Source organism: Amaranthus tricolor, chromosome 12, assembly GCF_026212465.1.
Source record: "Amaranthus tricolor cultivar Red isolate AtriRed21 chromosome 12, ASM2621246v1, whole genome shotgun sequence".
NCBI classification, from domain to species: domain Eukaryota; kingdom Viridiplantae; phylum Streptophyta; class Magnoliopsida; order Caryophyllales; family Amaranthaceae; genus Amaranthus; species Amaranthus tricolor.
The window spans coordinates 10,230,095-10,246,107 of NC_080058.1; the positions used below are offsets into that span (position 1 = coordinate 10,230,095).

Here is a 16,013-nt window from a genome sequence, read left to right on the forward strand (position 1 = left end):
GAGGGTAAGAGGAGTCGAGGAAGACCCAGGAGAACTTGGGTTGAGCAAATAAGACTTGACTTGCATGAGTTAAACCTCTCTGCGAACCTGACTAGGGATAGGAGCAGTTGGAGACGCCATATCCATGTCTTAGAATTCTGATGTCCTCTTAGTTTACCTTTTAGTGTCCTTAACCTCTTACTTTTATCGTTTTCTTTCTATTAGTTCTTTGTTTTCTTTTGTAGTGGTTCTACTTTTATTTTTATAGGCCTTTAAGTTATCTATCACGTGTAATCACGTCTCTTTATCTTCCTCGAGCCGGGGGACTCTTTTGGCCGCGCTCTCCTTTATGGGTATGAGTTGCCACCGTCTTTCCCTCCCTAGACCCTAGCCTTAGTTTATTATGAGCAGTATATACTGGGTAGGATGATGATGATGATGATTTATATTATTATATTCTCTCAAAAGTTAGACCCAATAAAGTAAACACATTTGTGTACATTTTCCTATCATAATACAAAAGATTAAGTCAATTTTTTTACTATATTTATTTCTTTAATTAATTATTGTCATATGTTTCAATTTATTCACTTAACATTTTTAGTAATACTATTACTATATAAAAATTAATCAATATGTCATGCAGTATTCTCACTTAATAATATTTTTTCATTTCTCATGTCTTCTTAGAGGATGACACTTGAAATTTTTTAATATTTTTATAGTATTGTATGATTTTTCATTTGTCATTCCTCCATAGAGGATGACACTTAGAATTTTTTTAACATTTTTATAGTATTGTATAATAATATGATGCTGCTAAATTTGATTTATGGATGGTTATGAATGGGTTAAGATCGAATTCAAATAGACCCAGACTCAAATCCGCAGAATCTGATGGATCTAGACTCTAGTGTCCTAAACGAGCCTTGATTTAATTATTCAAACTTAAACTTTTTTTATATATTAAAAGTTTCATTAGTACTAAAACGAATCTAGAGCAGATTTGATGGGTCTTAAATGGAGCGAATTTAATAGGGTTGGTTTGGGGTAAATCTAATAGAATTTTGGACCAATGACCATCCATAGTTTTAGAGTTTCCTTAAAGTATATAAAAGAAAATAAATTATGATTTTGATTTTCGAATTGGAAAATAATTTTATAGAAAACTATTTTCTAAAAATGATGATATTATCCACAATGCAAACACAAACAAATAAAACATTCCTTGGTGATAAATTTACAAAATTGACTAAAACAAGTAATCAAATGGTAATCGATAATTCATATAAAATATGTCACCATCAAACTACATAAATATTCTTAACCCATAGGAGTAAAGTTTTAGATGAGTCGATGTAAAATTATTACAATGAATGCATAGTAGCGAAGAATAGATAGCCATAATTGAAATACAAAAAATTGGTGAATGTAGAAACTAAGACATTAGAAGGATAAGAGATACTTCTTCCTACCCCAACCTATAGCAAGTAAATACGTGATAATACAACCAAAAGTAGTGCCAAAGGCAGTTTCCAAAAACTGTCTGTTTTCTCCATCAAATAAAGGGATATGAATGTTCATTCCAAATATCCCACATACAACAATCCCTCCATTTATAATCATGTTTGCTGTACTAAGCATCACTCCCATTTGCAACAGTTGGTTCTGTTTGTCGTCTAACATTATGTTGATGTAGTCCTCTGTGTCCCCTACGTACTCGCTCATCTAATACAAAATCGATACATCACCATCAAAAACAAGTACCAATGCAGAATTATAGATATAAGGGTAATATCAAGGAACCAACTCAACCAAATGCTTACGATAATGGTTGTCGCTCTAGGATATGTTATATACTCTAACACTCCCCCTCACGCAAATACCCTTTGGGCTAGAAGCGTGGATGCAGCACAATTCCTCTTCATACTTGACGCTAAATATTTCACATTAAATAAGGGGTGATTGAGACTCGAACCCCTAACTTCTTGTCACACTGGCTCTAATACCATGTCAAAGAATCAACTCAACTAAAAGCTTAAACTTATGGTTAAAGCTTCAGAAATGTTATATACTCTAACAGGTAAAATCACACAATTGTTCTGCAACATAAAGAACTAAGTGTTCACACGTGATACTATGTTTTAGCCTTTAGAGTTGAGATTGGAGCAACAAGTTGGAGTTACACAAATCGAGATTCAAACATTGAAGCTAAGAGTTGGAGTAACATTAACGAATCTTAAACGCTAAAATAAAGAAATAGGTATTAAAGACTTACAGCGGACAACTTCTGTGAAATCCCCTCTACTTGTGCAAAGTATGCTTCTAACAACATTTCTAGCTCTTCAATATTTGGCTTAACATAAGTGTATGAATCAGAATATACAAAAGACTTTGAATCTTCTTCATCATCCCTGAGTAATAGCAAGTGACTTTTCTATAGAGATGAACAACAACAACTAACATTCCATTATTAAGTGGCTTACACTTAAAATGGGATTTAGGGGGTCAGTTGTACACAACATTCCCCTTGTTAGAGATAACACTTACAAAAAGATTGTTTCCGATTGACCCTTTTATTAGAGGTGAAGATAATATAAATTCTACTCTTATACTATTTTCCAATGGATCATAGAGTATATGGTATGACTCAATTAAAAATGCTCACATTTCATCAACATCAACTAGGTGGTCCCCAGGTTCTGTTCTCATGGAAGTTCTCAAGGAATTTCTCATGGAAAGTCCTTGTTCCATTGAAAGCTTAAGCTTTTCAGTCAGATACATCTCTGCCATGTCATCGTCATCATCCAACAAATTTTCAAGTTGATCCCTCACCTGTGCAAGAAAGCCCATGTTGATACAAACATAGAGCTAAACAAAGCACATAGTTTGACATGTAGGTTATTAGCTACTATGAATAAACACAAAATAATTTACAACTTGCAAATGAAGATTAATTATCATCCTTCTAAAGCAAGTGAAATACTTGCATTAATTGCCAACTGACAACTTTTGTGAAAGCATTTTCCAACTAGTATTCATGTGCTTGTAAGTGGTTACATAAAATTCAAATAAAATTACCATAAACAAGTGCAAGAAATAAAGAGACATGAGATATACAAGGTTTACCCAACTTTACTTATGTGCTCCTTTGGTGGTATCAACTTCTAATGACGTGTTTGGAACCATATTTTCATTTGTAAATATAAAATTAGCTCAGCTTTATTGTTTGACAAATAAAAAAATCAAATTTGGATTTAAGCCAATTTCATCCTTTTAAAAGTAGTTGTTAAGAATGGGCTATAATAATTGGTAAAGAATAAACAAGAACAAAATGAACAAAGCACAAAAACAGAGCAAGAATAACAATGGAGACAAACACAAGATTCATGAGGTATCTATGGATACCTCCTCTTCAAAACAAGTTTCTTATCATTAATATATCAATACACATCCCCCTCAAAACAAGTTTCTTATCATTAATATATCAACATACATCAATAACTCAACTCACACAAGCCTTGAGAACACTATCAAGATAAAGATTGAAGCTTTAAACTCAATCTCACACAAACTCAATCAAGGAAGAACTCTTATGGTGTAAATCCTAGTTTCTTTCTCTTGTATGTGCCTCTCCAAAAATAACCCTAATGATGCTCTAAGACCCTTTTTTATAGTCCTATAAAATATAAGGAAGCCTTAGGACAAAACCCCAACAGCCCACTACAAACTGAGAACAAAATAGAAAACTCGCGTTTTTGGGTGTTGTGGCCCGCTCGACATGGTCAAGCGTCACATCAGACTCTTCCGATCTTCTCCTGGTGAAAAGCTCGATCGTGCCTCCTTTGCTCGACCACTCGAGCAAACTTCTTTTGCACTCCCTTACAATCATTAATCCACTCCATGTCACCAATATGCATCACTTCATTAAGTGATCCAAAGCATATACTTCCATACTTCTTTGCACACACAACATCGTTCTCAATTGTGCAAGATAGAGCATGGACAACCAAGTGATTAAACTCATTACCAAAGTTATGGGAATTGGCTCTTGATTCAATAGTAGTTAGATTTCAGAATTTGAAAATGACTATCCAAATTTGATAAATGAATTATTTGTTCCCAAGCACAACCTTTATGAATTGTAATGACATTCTTGAACACTTGGAGAATAAGATGATAGTGAAAAAAAATAGGTTAATTGGTGTCTCCTTACAATGAGTTGAGTTTATGCGTTAATATTTCACCTTATAAGACCTTGTATTTAGAGTCCAAGGCATTACTAGAAATTGGCCTACAACAAAAATACAACTAAATGCCAAAAGAAATCAGAAATAAGAACTTCACAATATCACAGGTTTCGTGGTACAGAGTGCTATTTCAAGCACGTCAAGGTACTTGTTCAAGTAGAGCACATATTGCCACATACCAGAGTTATTTTTTTTGCTCTTAATTAGTGAGAATTGCTTGTTCCAAACAAAATAATTACATGGTGCTCTCGTTCGAGCATAGTCAAGCTCATTCGAGCACTAACACCTATTGTTAGAGTTTGGTATGACTTTGAGTGCACCAATGGAGTTTGAAGAGGTTGATGGTGTATGGATAAGCATGTGCGTGCGTATGATGATGATGAGGGAGAGTCTTTATGGGCTTCAAATGAGCCGCTCCATCAAGTCTATGGTCTGCTCGACCGAGCCTATTGGCTCGACTACATCAGAGAGTCTTCTGTCTTGCTGCTCGACCAAAGTCCAAACCGCTCGACCCCCCTTGTTTCGCTTGATTGATCGAGCGGGGTGCAATAGAAGCCCCTGTTTTCTTACGCGATAAGTTATTGCGGGATTGTATCACTATGGCTTTTGCCCTAGCACTTGTACATGACTTCTAATATAAATTGAAGTCCCAACACACATTTCTATATAGATTCTAACCCTAAGCCAAACACAAACACTTCTCTTTATCTATTCTTCTTCTCCAAGTGTAATTCTCCATTGTATGAGTTCTTGAGAATTCCATTGATTCTTCGTATAATACAAGCAAGCTAACCACCACCGAGGATGTAGCCCACATTAGGTGAACCTCGTAAATCTTGTATCTCTTGTTTATTGCATTGTTTCTTATTGTTTTTTATTGCTAGTTTATTGAAGTGTTTGTTTCATTGCATAGAACACCTCTACCATAGTTCTTGGGTGTTGTTAGGGATAAAGTTTGAACCTTTAGACCCTAGTGTGCTTATTCAATTGGTGTCAGAGCCTAAGGTATTTGGTGGTGCTTGAGAGTATTCAAGAGTGCAAAACTTATGAAAACATGTCTTTAATAAAGCTAGATATTGAGAAGTTCGATAGGAGTGTAAATTTTGGTTTGTGGCAAGTCAAAATGAAGGCAATATTGATACAAAATGGGGTGCACAAGGCTCTTGAAGGTGAAGATAAGAAACTCATTGGAGTGAGTGAAGCAAAATGGGAAGAGATGGATGCTAAGGCTTTGTCAGCTATTCAGCTATGTCTCTTAAATGAGGTTTTGAGAGAAGTTGTGAAGGAGACCACCTTTAAGGGGATATGGGAGTAGTTGGAGTATCTTTACATGGCAAAGAGTGTGACCAACAGGCTACTCTTGAAGAGTAGACTCTATGATCTTCGATTGGAGGAAGGTAAACCCCTTAATCCTCACCTTGATGAATTTTATTCTATTGGATTTGCAAAACATTGATGTAAAACTTGATGATGAGGATTTGGCTATCTATTTGATGCAAAATATTAAATGAAGAGTAGACTCCATCTCTTGCTTCATAGCTACTAGCTACTTGCTTGAGTCACTTGAGGATATAGCCTCCTTGTCTGAATTTGGATCATCCACACTCTCCACCTCACTAGCAATAGTGAGGGCATAAGCCACATAGTCACACTCCTCTATATACCTTTTTTGAGGTATAATTCTCCTCTTTTCTCTTTGAGTGGGCAAAACGGTTTCTTTTTCATGTCGAGCATCATCATCAATTTCATCAATATTGGGAGGCTCCACCTCCTCTTGGGTGTCATCAGATGTACTTGCAATGTTAGTAAGAGTGTCCTCAACAGTAGGAGTAACCAATGCATTCTCATTAAAAACTACAGCCCTAGAAGTAGTGATCTATCTAGACTTCTCACACCACACCCTGTATCCCTTTATACCTAAACTATAGCCCATGAAAATACATTTCCTAGCTCTAGGTTCAAACTTTCCCTCACTCACATGAATATAGGCCGGACAGCCAAATACTTTAAGATTAGAATAATCAACCGGCAAATTATACCATACCTCCTATGGGGACTTGAAGTTCAATGCTATATGTGGAGAACTGTTCACCAAGTAGCATGCCGTAGAAACTGCTTCGGCCCAAAATCTCTTGCTCAATTTAGCTTGTGCGATCATACTCCAAGCCCTTTCAAACAACGTCTTGTTCATCCTTTTGGCTACACCATTTTGTTGAGGCCTTCCAACACATGTTCTATGCCTCACTATACCCTCCTTGGTGCACTATTGAAGAAACTTCTTATCAACAAAGATATCAAATACATCATCTTTGTGCTTGATGAAATAGCACCAAACCTTCCTTGAATAGTCATCAATAAGAGTAAGCAAGTAGTTGCACCCACTAAGTGAAGTCTTCCTAGATTGTCCCAAAAGATCAGAATGTATATAATCAAGGATCCCCTTGGTGTTGTGGATTGCCAGCTTGAAACTCACTCTCTTATGCTTCCCATAAACACAATGTTCACAAAAGCCAAGGTTCCCAGCTTCGTTCCTCCAAACAAGTCTTGCTTACTCAACTCATGCATACCTCTCTCACCCATATGACCCAACCTCAAGTGCCAAAGTTTGGTCTCTTCATCGGACATAATGCTAGTGGAGACATTCACAGAGCCGGAGATGGTTGAACCCTCTAAAGCATACAAACTCCCGTTCATCTTCCCCTTCATCACAACTAGTGACCCTCTTATGACTTTCATCACTCCACCTTGATAAACAATCCTACACCATTCTTGTCTAAAGTACCCAAAGAGATCAAGTTCTTCTTTAACCCGAGAACATGCCTAACATCGGACAAAGTTCTCACCATACCATCAAACATCTTCATTTGAATACTCCCAACACCGACAACCTTGCAAGTCGCATTATTGCCCATTGTAACATTTCCTCCATCTACCTTTTCATAGGTAGTGAAGAGGTCTTTATTGGGTGTCATATGGAAGGAACACCCGAAATCAGGAATCCACTCATTTTCACCCTTGTACTCATGTGTGGCAACTAAAACGCCACCATCATCGCTATCATTCACATAGCTAGTCTCGGCATTACTAGAACCCTCCTTAGACCTCTCATCATCATTGGAATGTTTCTTTTTTCACTTCCAACAATCCTTCTTGATGTGACTCTTGAGCTTGCAATAGTTGCAAGTCTTGTTCTTGTTTGAACCTCTAGACTTTGACCTACTTTTGCCCTTGTTACCACTACCATAAGTAGAACCCTTACCATTAACTCTACCCCTCACATACAAGCCATCATTTGAGATACTAGATGATTTAATTGACAATTGTGTATCAATCAAGTCTCATTAAGTCAAGGCATTTTTAACATCATCACTACTCAAATTGTCTCTACCATAGAGCAAGGTTTCCCTAAAATGCTTGTAAGATGGTGGTAATGAACACAACAAATAGATAGCCAAGTACTCATCATCAAGTTTTACATCAATGTTTTGCAAGTCCATAAAAATAGAATAAAATTCATCAAGGTGAGGTTTAAGGGGTTTACCTTCCTCCAATCGAAAATCGTAGAGTCTACTCTTCAAGAGTAGCCGGTTGGTCACACTCTTTCCCGTTTAAAGAGACTTCAACTTCTCCCATATCCCCTTAGAGGTGTTCTCCTTCAAAACTTCTCTCAAAACCTCATTTGAGAGACATAGTTGAATAGCTAACAAAGCCTTAACATCCATCTCTTCCCATTTTGCTTCACTTACTCTAATGGGTTTCTTATCTTCACCTTCAAGAGCCTTGTGCACCCCATTTTGTCAATATTGCCTTCATTTTGACTTGCCACTCCTATCAAACTTCCGAATATCTAGCTTCATTAAAGACATGTTTCCACAAGTTTTGCACTCTTGAACACTCCCAAACACCACCAAAAGCGTTAAGCTTTGATACCAATTGAAAAACGAAGCACATTAGGGTCTAAAGTTTCAATCTTTATCCCTAGTAACACCCAAGAACAATGGTAGAGGTGTTCTATGCAATGAAACAAACACTTCAATAAACTAGCAATGAAAAACAATAAGAAATAATGTAATAAACAAAAGACACAAGATTTACGAGGTTCACCCAATGTGGGCTAGTCCTCGGTGGTGATTAGCTTGCTTCTATTATGTGAAGAATCAATGGAGTTCTCAAGAACTCATACAATGGAGAATTACACTTGGAGAAGAAGAATAGAGAAAGAGAAGGGTTTGTGTTTGGCTTAGGGTTAGAATCTACATGGGAATGTGTGTAGGGACTTCTATTTATATGAGAAGTCATGTACAAGTGATGGGGCAAAAGCCCATAATAAGACAGTCCAAGCAATAATTTATCGCGTAAGAAAACAAAGGGCATTCTGAACCTTCGCTCGACCGGTCGAGCAAAACATGGTCTGGTCGAGCGGCTTGGAATTTTGTCGAGCAAAAGATCAGAAAGTCCCTGATGTGGCTGGAGCAAGCTCGACTGGTCGAGTGGCACCTCAAACACCTCCCTCATCATACACACACATAAACACATCCATACACAATCAACCTTATCATACTTCATTTGGTGCACTCAAAGTCACACCAAACTCGAACACCATCCATCACCATTTGATATTGTGGTATTAAATGGTAATGAAAAATTATGAAGAACAATACATGTTTGATGGTGGTAGTTCCGCAACCATGAGAATGGCTAGCACACTTTATGAAAATTAAAATTAAAATTCATTTTCATTACCACCATTTAATACCAATAACCTAACACCCCGTTAAAAACTTAGTTGCCAATCAACAACTTTTGCATAAGCATTTACCCAAATCTAGTGTTAGTAAGTGAAAGCATGATCTTCAAACAATGTTAAGATAAACAAGAAGAAAACAAATAGAAAAAACAATAAAGAGAAACAAGAGACTCACGACTTGGAGAAGATTAAATGGTAGAGAAAGAGAGGGTTTGAGGTTAGAGGTAGACAAACAGCTAATAAGTTAGGATTTTACCTGGACTATTATATTTTTAGTACAGGGCATTGCAAATAATTGGTTAACCACATAAATGCACATAAATGCTAAAAAATCAAAAATAAATGCTTCTATAAGTCACATGTTGTCTCAATGTAGAGTGCTCATTCGAGCAGCATAATCTAGAGGCTTTTGTTTACTCTTGCCAAAAGCCCAGAAGTGTTCTCCTGAGTACTTAAAATGCTCATCTGAGTAAAATTATTATGTGGAGTGCTCGTTTAAGCACCGACATCAAGGAGATATGGCATTCTACCACTGCTCGTTAAGCAAACAGATCATTCATTCAAACACTCCAATTTCTTTAACTTTCCATTTGATTTAATATAGGCCTTATGCTCAAACAAGCAACAAAATTGCTCATCCCAAAACCATATCAAATGTTCACTAAAGGCACAACTACAACAACAATAAAAATCACCTTTTGCACGCGACCGGAAATTGCAACCAAACGGCTCTTTATTTGCCTTACACGATCAAGAATAAGTGTGCTAATTTGAGAAGTTAGTTGGTCAAGTGCAGGATATGCCTCCTGCTCCAGGGTTTGAGTCTGAAAAGGATAAGACCAAAGTATTGTACTCCATGAAAAGGAAAAGAACAAAAATTTGAAACAAAAATCATAAAATTTTAAGTAAAATGTAAGAAATACCTCGGTTTCAAGGCACCTACAAGCAGATTCTAGACAAGCTTCAAGTGCCCTGAACTCGAATGGCAATGATATAGGACCGCTACATGGGATTAAGGATGCATCAACCGTATTTTTTCCAATGCTTCCTTTAATTGCCACATTTAATGCATCTATAGCTTTTCCAAGTCCCCCTGATTTTCTTCTGATCAATGGTTTTGCAGAACTACCATGTCGATGAGAACTCTTTTCCTCTCCTCCCACGTATGGATCATTACTCTCCTTGGCCTTCACAAGGAAAAATCCACAGCTAAAAATTAATAATTCCAGATTTTCTTTGTAAATGTTCTACTTCTACTCGTTAATTACTCAATTAAAATCTTCTAAGTAAATGTGCTACTCAAAGTTCTAAACCATTTTCTTCAGTCTTCACTTCATCAATTGTAGTTAGACTGGACACGAAAAGAAAGAACTTTAATCAAACACATGGGACAAAAAATAGACGATGGACTCTAATCTAGTAGTACCTATACCTACATCTACATGTTTTGGTACAAAATAACAATAACTCATTTCAAGTCAACCCAAAAACAATTAATAATTTTAAAATTTTCTGATGGTAAACGTAAAAGTTCATGTAACATATCACCATATGTAATATGAGATGTAGCATTTACAAATGAATTATATAATTCATTGTACCCAATAACTAACTCGACCAAAAGCTTAAACGGATGATCGAGGCCTGATATTTATCATATAATTTATCACGCCCCCTCTCACAACTATACGAGAGCCAACTAGGCTAGAAGAATGAATGCAATACAAGTCTCCCTCATAATTAACACCAATAATTTAACTTTAAAAGCGAGGTGAAAAAAATTCAAACTCTGGGCTTTCGATACATGTGAAGGAATAACTACACCAAAAGTTTAAGCGATGGCCAAGGTCAGCGATGGCCAAGGTCAGCGATGGTTTAGGTCTCAATATATGTTATATACTACACATTGTTTAGGCCTCAATATATGTTACATACACTACTGCATTTCTCTTTGTAGCTCGCTATACACAAATAAAATAATCAAAGAAACAATACATTGAGCATGACAAAAGATATAAAACACTACTTTATGTTAATGTCGACAAACAAACGAGTCTAGAAAGTAAAAACACAATATGGATGCATACCTTTTGAAAAGCACCGGCAATACGTTGGCTAAGATCTTCAACAAACTCAACAACTAGAGGATTAGAAGAATTAATCATAAGAACCTCAGTAGCAGTAATAATGGCCTTGATATGCTCCAGATTTACAACAATAGCCCGTTCACGCCCAAATATCGAAGATGGGTACGACAAAACCGGGTCAAGAGCACGGAGGTCACGTGCCGGCAGCCCGGTACGACGCATAATTTGGTGTTTTGATATTTCATCAAGGCAAGAATCCCCTGTATCTGAGATCATTAACCATACCCTGGTTCCTATCCCTTGCCTTCTCTTAGCTTGGTTATGATGATGTGGCGTAGCTCTTGGACCCCATGTCATTACTTCTTCCATTAACATGCTTCGATTTTGATTGTTACGTTTCCACGCCATATTCTGTAGGAACTCAAAGATATAAAAATGCGAAATATAACAACAATTGTTAAAAATTTATAACCCAAGAAAAAAAACTATGACAACTATTATTTAGTTATTTCCTGATCTCATATCTTGAGTGTCTTCTATCTAATCACACTTTTTTCTTACTCCAAAGATTATAACCCTACTACGTGAACTAACCCTATGAATTAGCCACGGTTGCAGCAGATTGATTCTAATATCAACTAAAACAATATGACTTACTTATTAACTAAGTAAGTAGATCATTACAGGGTTTACTTATACAAAAGAATCATATCTCAAACCATAACCTATAAAGGGATGTTATAAGATCTAAACCTAACTATAATATGTGATATCGAGTCCAAACAGCTAAACCACAATCCAAAATATAACTAGAATCTTAAAAAAATAAAAGATAAGTCTCCAAAGCCAAACTACCACAAAATTCTACTATAGACCGCATGATCTCTACAACAGCTATCCAACCAAACTAAAAGTCCTCAAAAAGTGCTCTAACCACCTCGGATATCTCTCCCTTTCCAGTTGGTATTGATCTGCAAGCAATCTAAAAGATTATAAACAACTGGAGGTTAGACTTAACTGAATGGGAAAAAGCAATACAAAACAAAACATAACATAAGAAAAGAAAAACAAAATAGATATAATTGAAAGAAAAAGGCTTAAAAACAACATCAGACTTAGATCTTATTGCGGAATAGAAATCTAGTTGAGAGAAGCACCATAACTCTAAGGCTATGTCACTCTCGGGTGAGGCTAGTCAATATCTCAATGACAATTCGCCTCAAAATATGAAATAGTGGACAAAGTGTCCCTATACTCCATCAATGGCCGGCCCTCGAGCCTTATGCACCGACTCAATCACAACATCAGCATAAGTAAACGCAACAAGCTTTATGTCATTAAAATATTCAATTACAAAAGAACTTTAATAAAGCTATGTTTAAAAAATGTAGTTTGTTTAGACCCTTTTGAGGGACTGCAACAATTCACCATATAATATTGCTTTAAGGAGTCAAGATCAGTCTACAATTATTCACTAGAAGGAAGCATTACAAAAATCACTACGTCACCATGATGCATTTTGATGCTACTAAGCTTACTATATAACTCATTACATCTCTCAACCTAGATTCTAATCTATCATTCTAACATTCAATGTCATAAAGTTACTTCTAACTATAACAAAGAGCACAAGGTTAATTAAGAATTGAAAAGCTTACAATGTCAAGATTACCCTACCTATATCAATAATGTAGTCAAGAGTGATCATGATAAAACCGAAATTGTCATAGACTAGCAATCATCATAATTTACCCAAGTAATTCCATGCATTCTCAATTTGTCCCTTAACTCCAATGCCAACTAGATATGAGTACTTCTCTTTTAAATTTAGCAAGGTATTCATTTTCAAATTTCAAAAACACAACTCAAGACTTTTAAATTTGGATTCAAATATTACAGTTCAATGTTAATTTATCAAGTTAATTCTTCATTATTCTCCAATATTCCAATTTTAAAACACAATTCACACGTTCTAGTAAAAACTCAACAATACTCACATAGACTTTTACTAACCAATTCAAAAATGTCAATTATCCAACATCTAATCACAAGGAGTGTTATTGTTATAGGTACATTTAATAGTAAGATTGTAATTAGTTATAAGTGGGTATTAGTGATAGTCTTAGTTCTATAAAAGGGGATATAAGTGATAGTCTTAGATTTTATCAAATAAAAGGAAATAAAACACTATTCTTCTACTCTTTTAAATTTCTTTTCTTCTACCTCTCTTTCCTATGCACATGGTTGCTTAAGATTCAACAACCATAATATTGGTATCGGAGCCATTCTTTCCTTGGCACTAATAGCAATATTCTTTCTCTTCTATTCTCTTCTAATTGAAAATACCCAAAATTCTTCCATTGTCAAATCTTGCACACAACTTGTTTGTGAAAAATGCATTGCCATATTCCTTAGAAATCTTAGAATTTTTCCCCAAACTAGAGATTTCTTTTAGTGGTTGTAAAGATGAGGAGTGATGAGTTTTGCAAAACCATAAAATTTGAAGAACCAATTATCCCACAACTTGAAGAAGCCAAACAAAAGAAGGATATCAAATCTTTTAAAAAACTTTTGAAAGATAAATGTTTTGATAGTTGGAATAAAAGATTGTGTAAATGGTGTAATGAACCAATTCTTAATCATAATTGCCAACATAATAGTGATAATTGGGGATTTATTGTAGTATATGATGAAGTAATGATTATGTGATTGCATTAGATATGTTCGATAGCATGCTTGAAGTAAATATTATTCAAGAATTAGCAACGTGTGATTTAAAAATTGATACTCAAGAATCTATAAATGTTGATCATATAAACTCATGTGCAAAAAGTAAGTTGGGTTCTAAAGGCTTTGTTCATATGGATGGTGATTTGGTTAATTGTGTGATTGATGACATGAGTGAACATGATTTAGTTAAAAATCATAAGTATTTTGTGGCAATTGAACCTGAAAATTTATTTTCAAAACATGGGGAAATTCTTAAAGTACATTCAATTGAAAGTTATATTCTCCAAACTAAGAATCTGCTAAGAGAAACTCATCAATGGGCACGTACAAAATGTGAGACCGTTGTGGAAATTGGTACTTTGTCAAGAGTGCAATCAAGCTCCAAGAAAGTTAAAGAAGATATGAGATGTACAAGAAAAAGAGAAAACTTTGGACAAAATATACTTAAGTGCTTGACCCACCTTAGTTGTTAAAAATCAAGAAACGAAAGATTTCTATGCATGTTTTTAGTTTTATTCATGAAGTAGTGAATAAGTACAATAAAGATGCCTTGTTACTTGATCATTATCAACAATCCGAGTTTCAAAAGCACAATGCTACTCTTAAAATTCAAGCAAATGTTGGGGAAAATGGAAGTATTGTAGCACAATTTTTCAAAGAACATGATGTTGCTTGCTCATTTATTGGCAAAGAAGATTCAAGGAATAATAAGTTTCAACTCTGGTGTCATGGAATCAGAAATTACCGACATATGTGGGTTGTATGTTGACAGGGTCTTACGGTAAAGAGATGCAAGATATTGATCTTATTTTATTTCTCACTATTTTGGTCATTTTTTGTTAGTGTTTAATTAGAGTTAAAAGTTGTCTTGTATTTTTGTTTGATTTCTTAATATAAACTTAAGGACAAGTCTTTTGAAGGGGGAAAGTATGTTATAGGTACATTTAGTAGTAAGATTGTAATTAGTTATAAGTGGGTAATAGTGATAACCTTACACTTTATTTGGATAGTAATTTTAGAGAGAAAAGAAAGGGAGGGAAGGGAAGGGAAGAGAAATAGAAGGGAAATAGCTCTTGTTTGTATAGGAAGGAATGGAAGAGACAGAAAGGGAAATTGGAGTTATCACTTCAAATCTTTCCAACTTTGGAGAGATTGAAACCTTAATAAAAATTATCCCTCAAGTCCTTCCAATTTCCTTCCCTCCAAATCCCTTTCCTCCCATTTTTCTATCCAAACAAAGAATTCTTCCTCCCTCCAAATTCCTCCCTTTTCTTTCCCTCTATTTCCTTTCATCCAAACACACTCTTAGTTCAATAAAAGTATATAAAGGTGTATTAGATTTAATGAAATAAAAGAAAATAAAACAATATTCTTGTCCTCTTCTAAATTCCTTCTCTTCTACCTCTCTTTCCTATTTCCTATTCACATGGTTGCTTGAGATTCAACAAGCATAATAATTTTCCAACAAAAATCCATAATTTCAAAATCCCCTAATTTGCATCAATCAACATGAATTTCCTTATTCTTATTAAAATAAGTCTATATTTAGAATCTGTAAATCAACTGATTAATCTTATATCGGTAAAGGTTCTCGATGAGGACAATAAAATAATAAATTAACATGGATAAACATTATTTATATATAAGGATAGAAAGAACAGAGTATTAAAAAAAATATCAAAACTACCTTTAATTGGCGACACAATGATCGAAAGGAGAAATTGCTGTTTACAGTTCCACCGAAAAAGAAATCAGAGTAGGAAGAAAAATTATGTGACTATTGCTGATTTTCGAACCCCAAAGAATAGGACAACAGTTGTATAGTTCTTCTTTTCGAAATTCTACAAAAATTTAGGATGTTTTAGGGTTGTATTCATCGAAATTTCCAGGATAATTCAGGATTGCTGCTGCTTTGCCCATTCAAAAGGAACGAGGAAGAAGATTATTGCTGCTGCATTCAGGCGACTTAGAAAGGCATGTTGTTGTTCGTCAAACACCCAGGCGACGCAGCACAAGGCGGTTATTCTTCGCCGGAAAATCAGGGAATGAGAGGAAGGTTGTTGATGTCGATCTGTGTATGTTTATTTTCAAAATTTCACAGAGAGGAATTGTTGTCTGCGTTTTTGGTTAAGGGTCAATTGAAGATGATGGAGATGAATAGCTTTTCATAACAAAAACTGATTTCTTTTCAGATTTAAAATGGAAATAAAGATTAGTGTA

The 16,013-nt window shown here is 35.2% G+C and overlaps 1 protein-coding gene across 4 annotated transcripts; it reads right to left on the reverse strand.

The window, feature by feature from the left end:
- Positions 1–1,147: 1,147 nt before the first annotated feature.
- Positions 1,148–16,013, reverse strand: LOC130828183 (magnesium transporter MRS2-F-like). 4 transcript variants are annotated; one of them, XM_057694029.1, is made up of 8 exons: positions 15,481–16,013; positions 12,001–12,045; positions 11,064–11,474; positions 9,900–10,163; positions 9,672–9,800; positions 2,648–2,814; positions 2,258–2,393; positions 1,148–1,707 (listed from the first exon to the last, which is right to left on the reverse strand). In XM_057694029.1, exons 3-8 carry the CDS (start codon positions 11,469–11,471, stop codon positions 1,426–1,428), a joined length of 1,386 nt encoding a protein of 461 aa, XP_057550012.1. In that variant the 5' UTR covers positions 11,472–11,474; positions 12,001–12,045; positions 15,481–16,013; the 3' UTR covers positions 1,148–1,425. The 4 variants fall into 4 exon arrangements, 3 of the variants coding, with proteins under 3 accessions (XP_057550012.1, XP_057550011.1, XP_057550010.1); XM_057694028.1 differs by having other exon boundaries at positions 11,919–12,045; XM_057694027.1 differs by lacking the exon at positions 12,001–12,045 and having other exon boundaries at positions 1,149–1,707.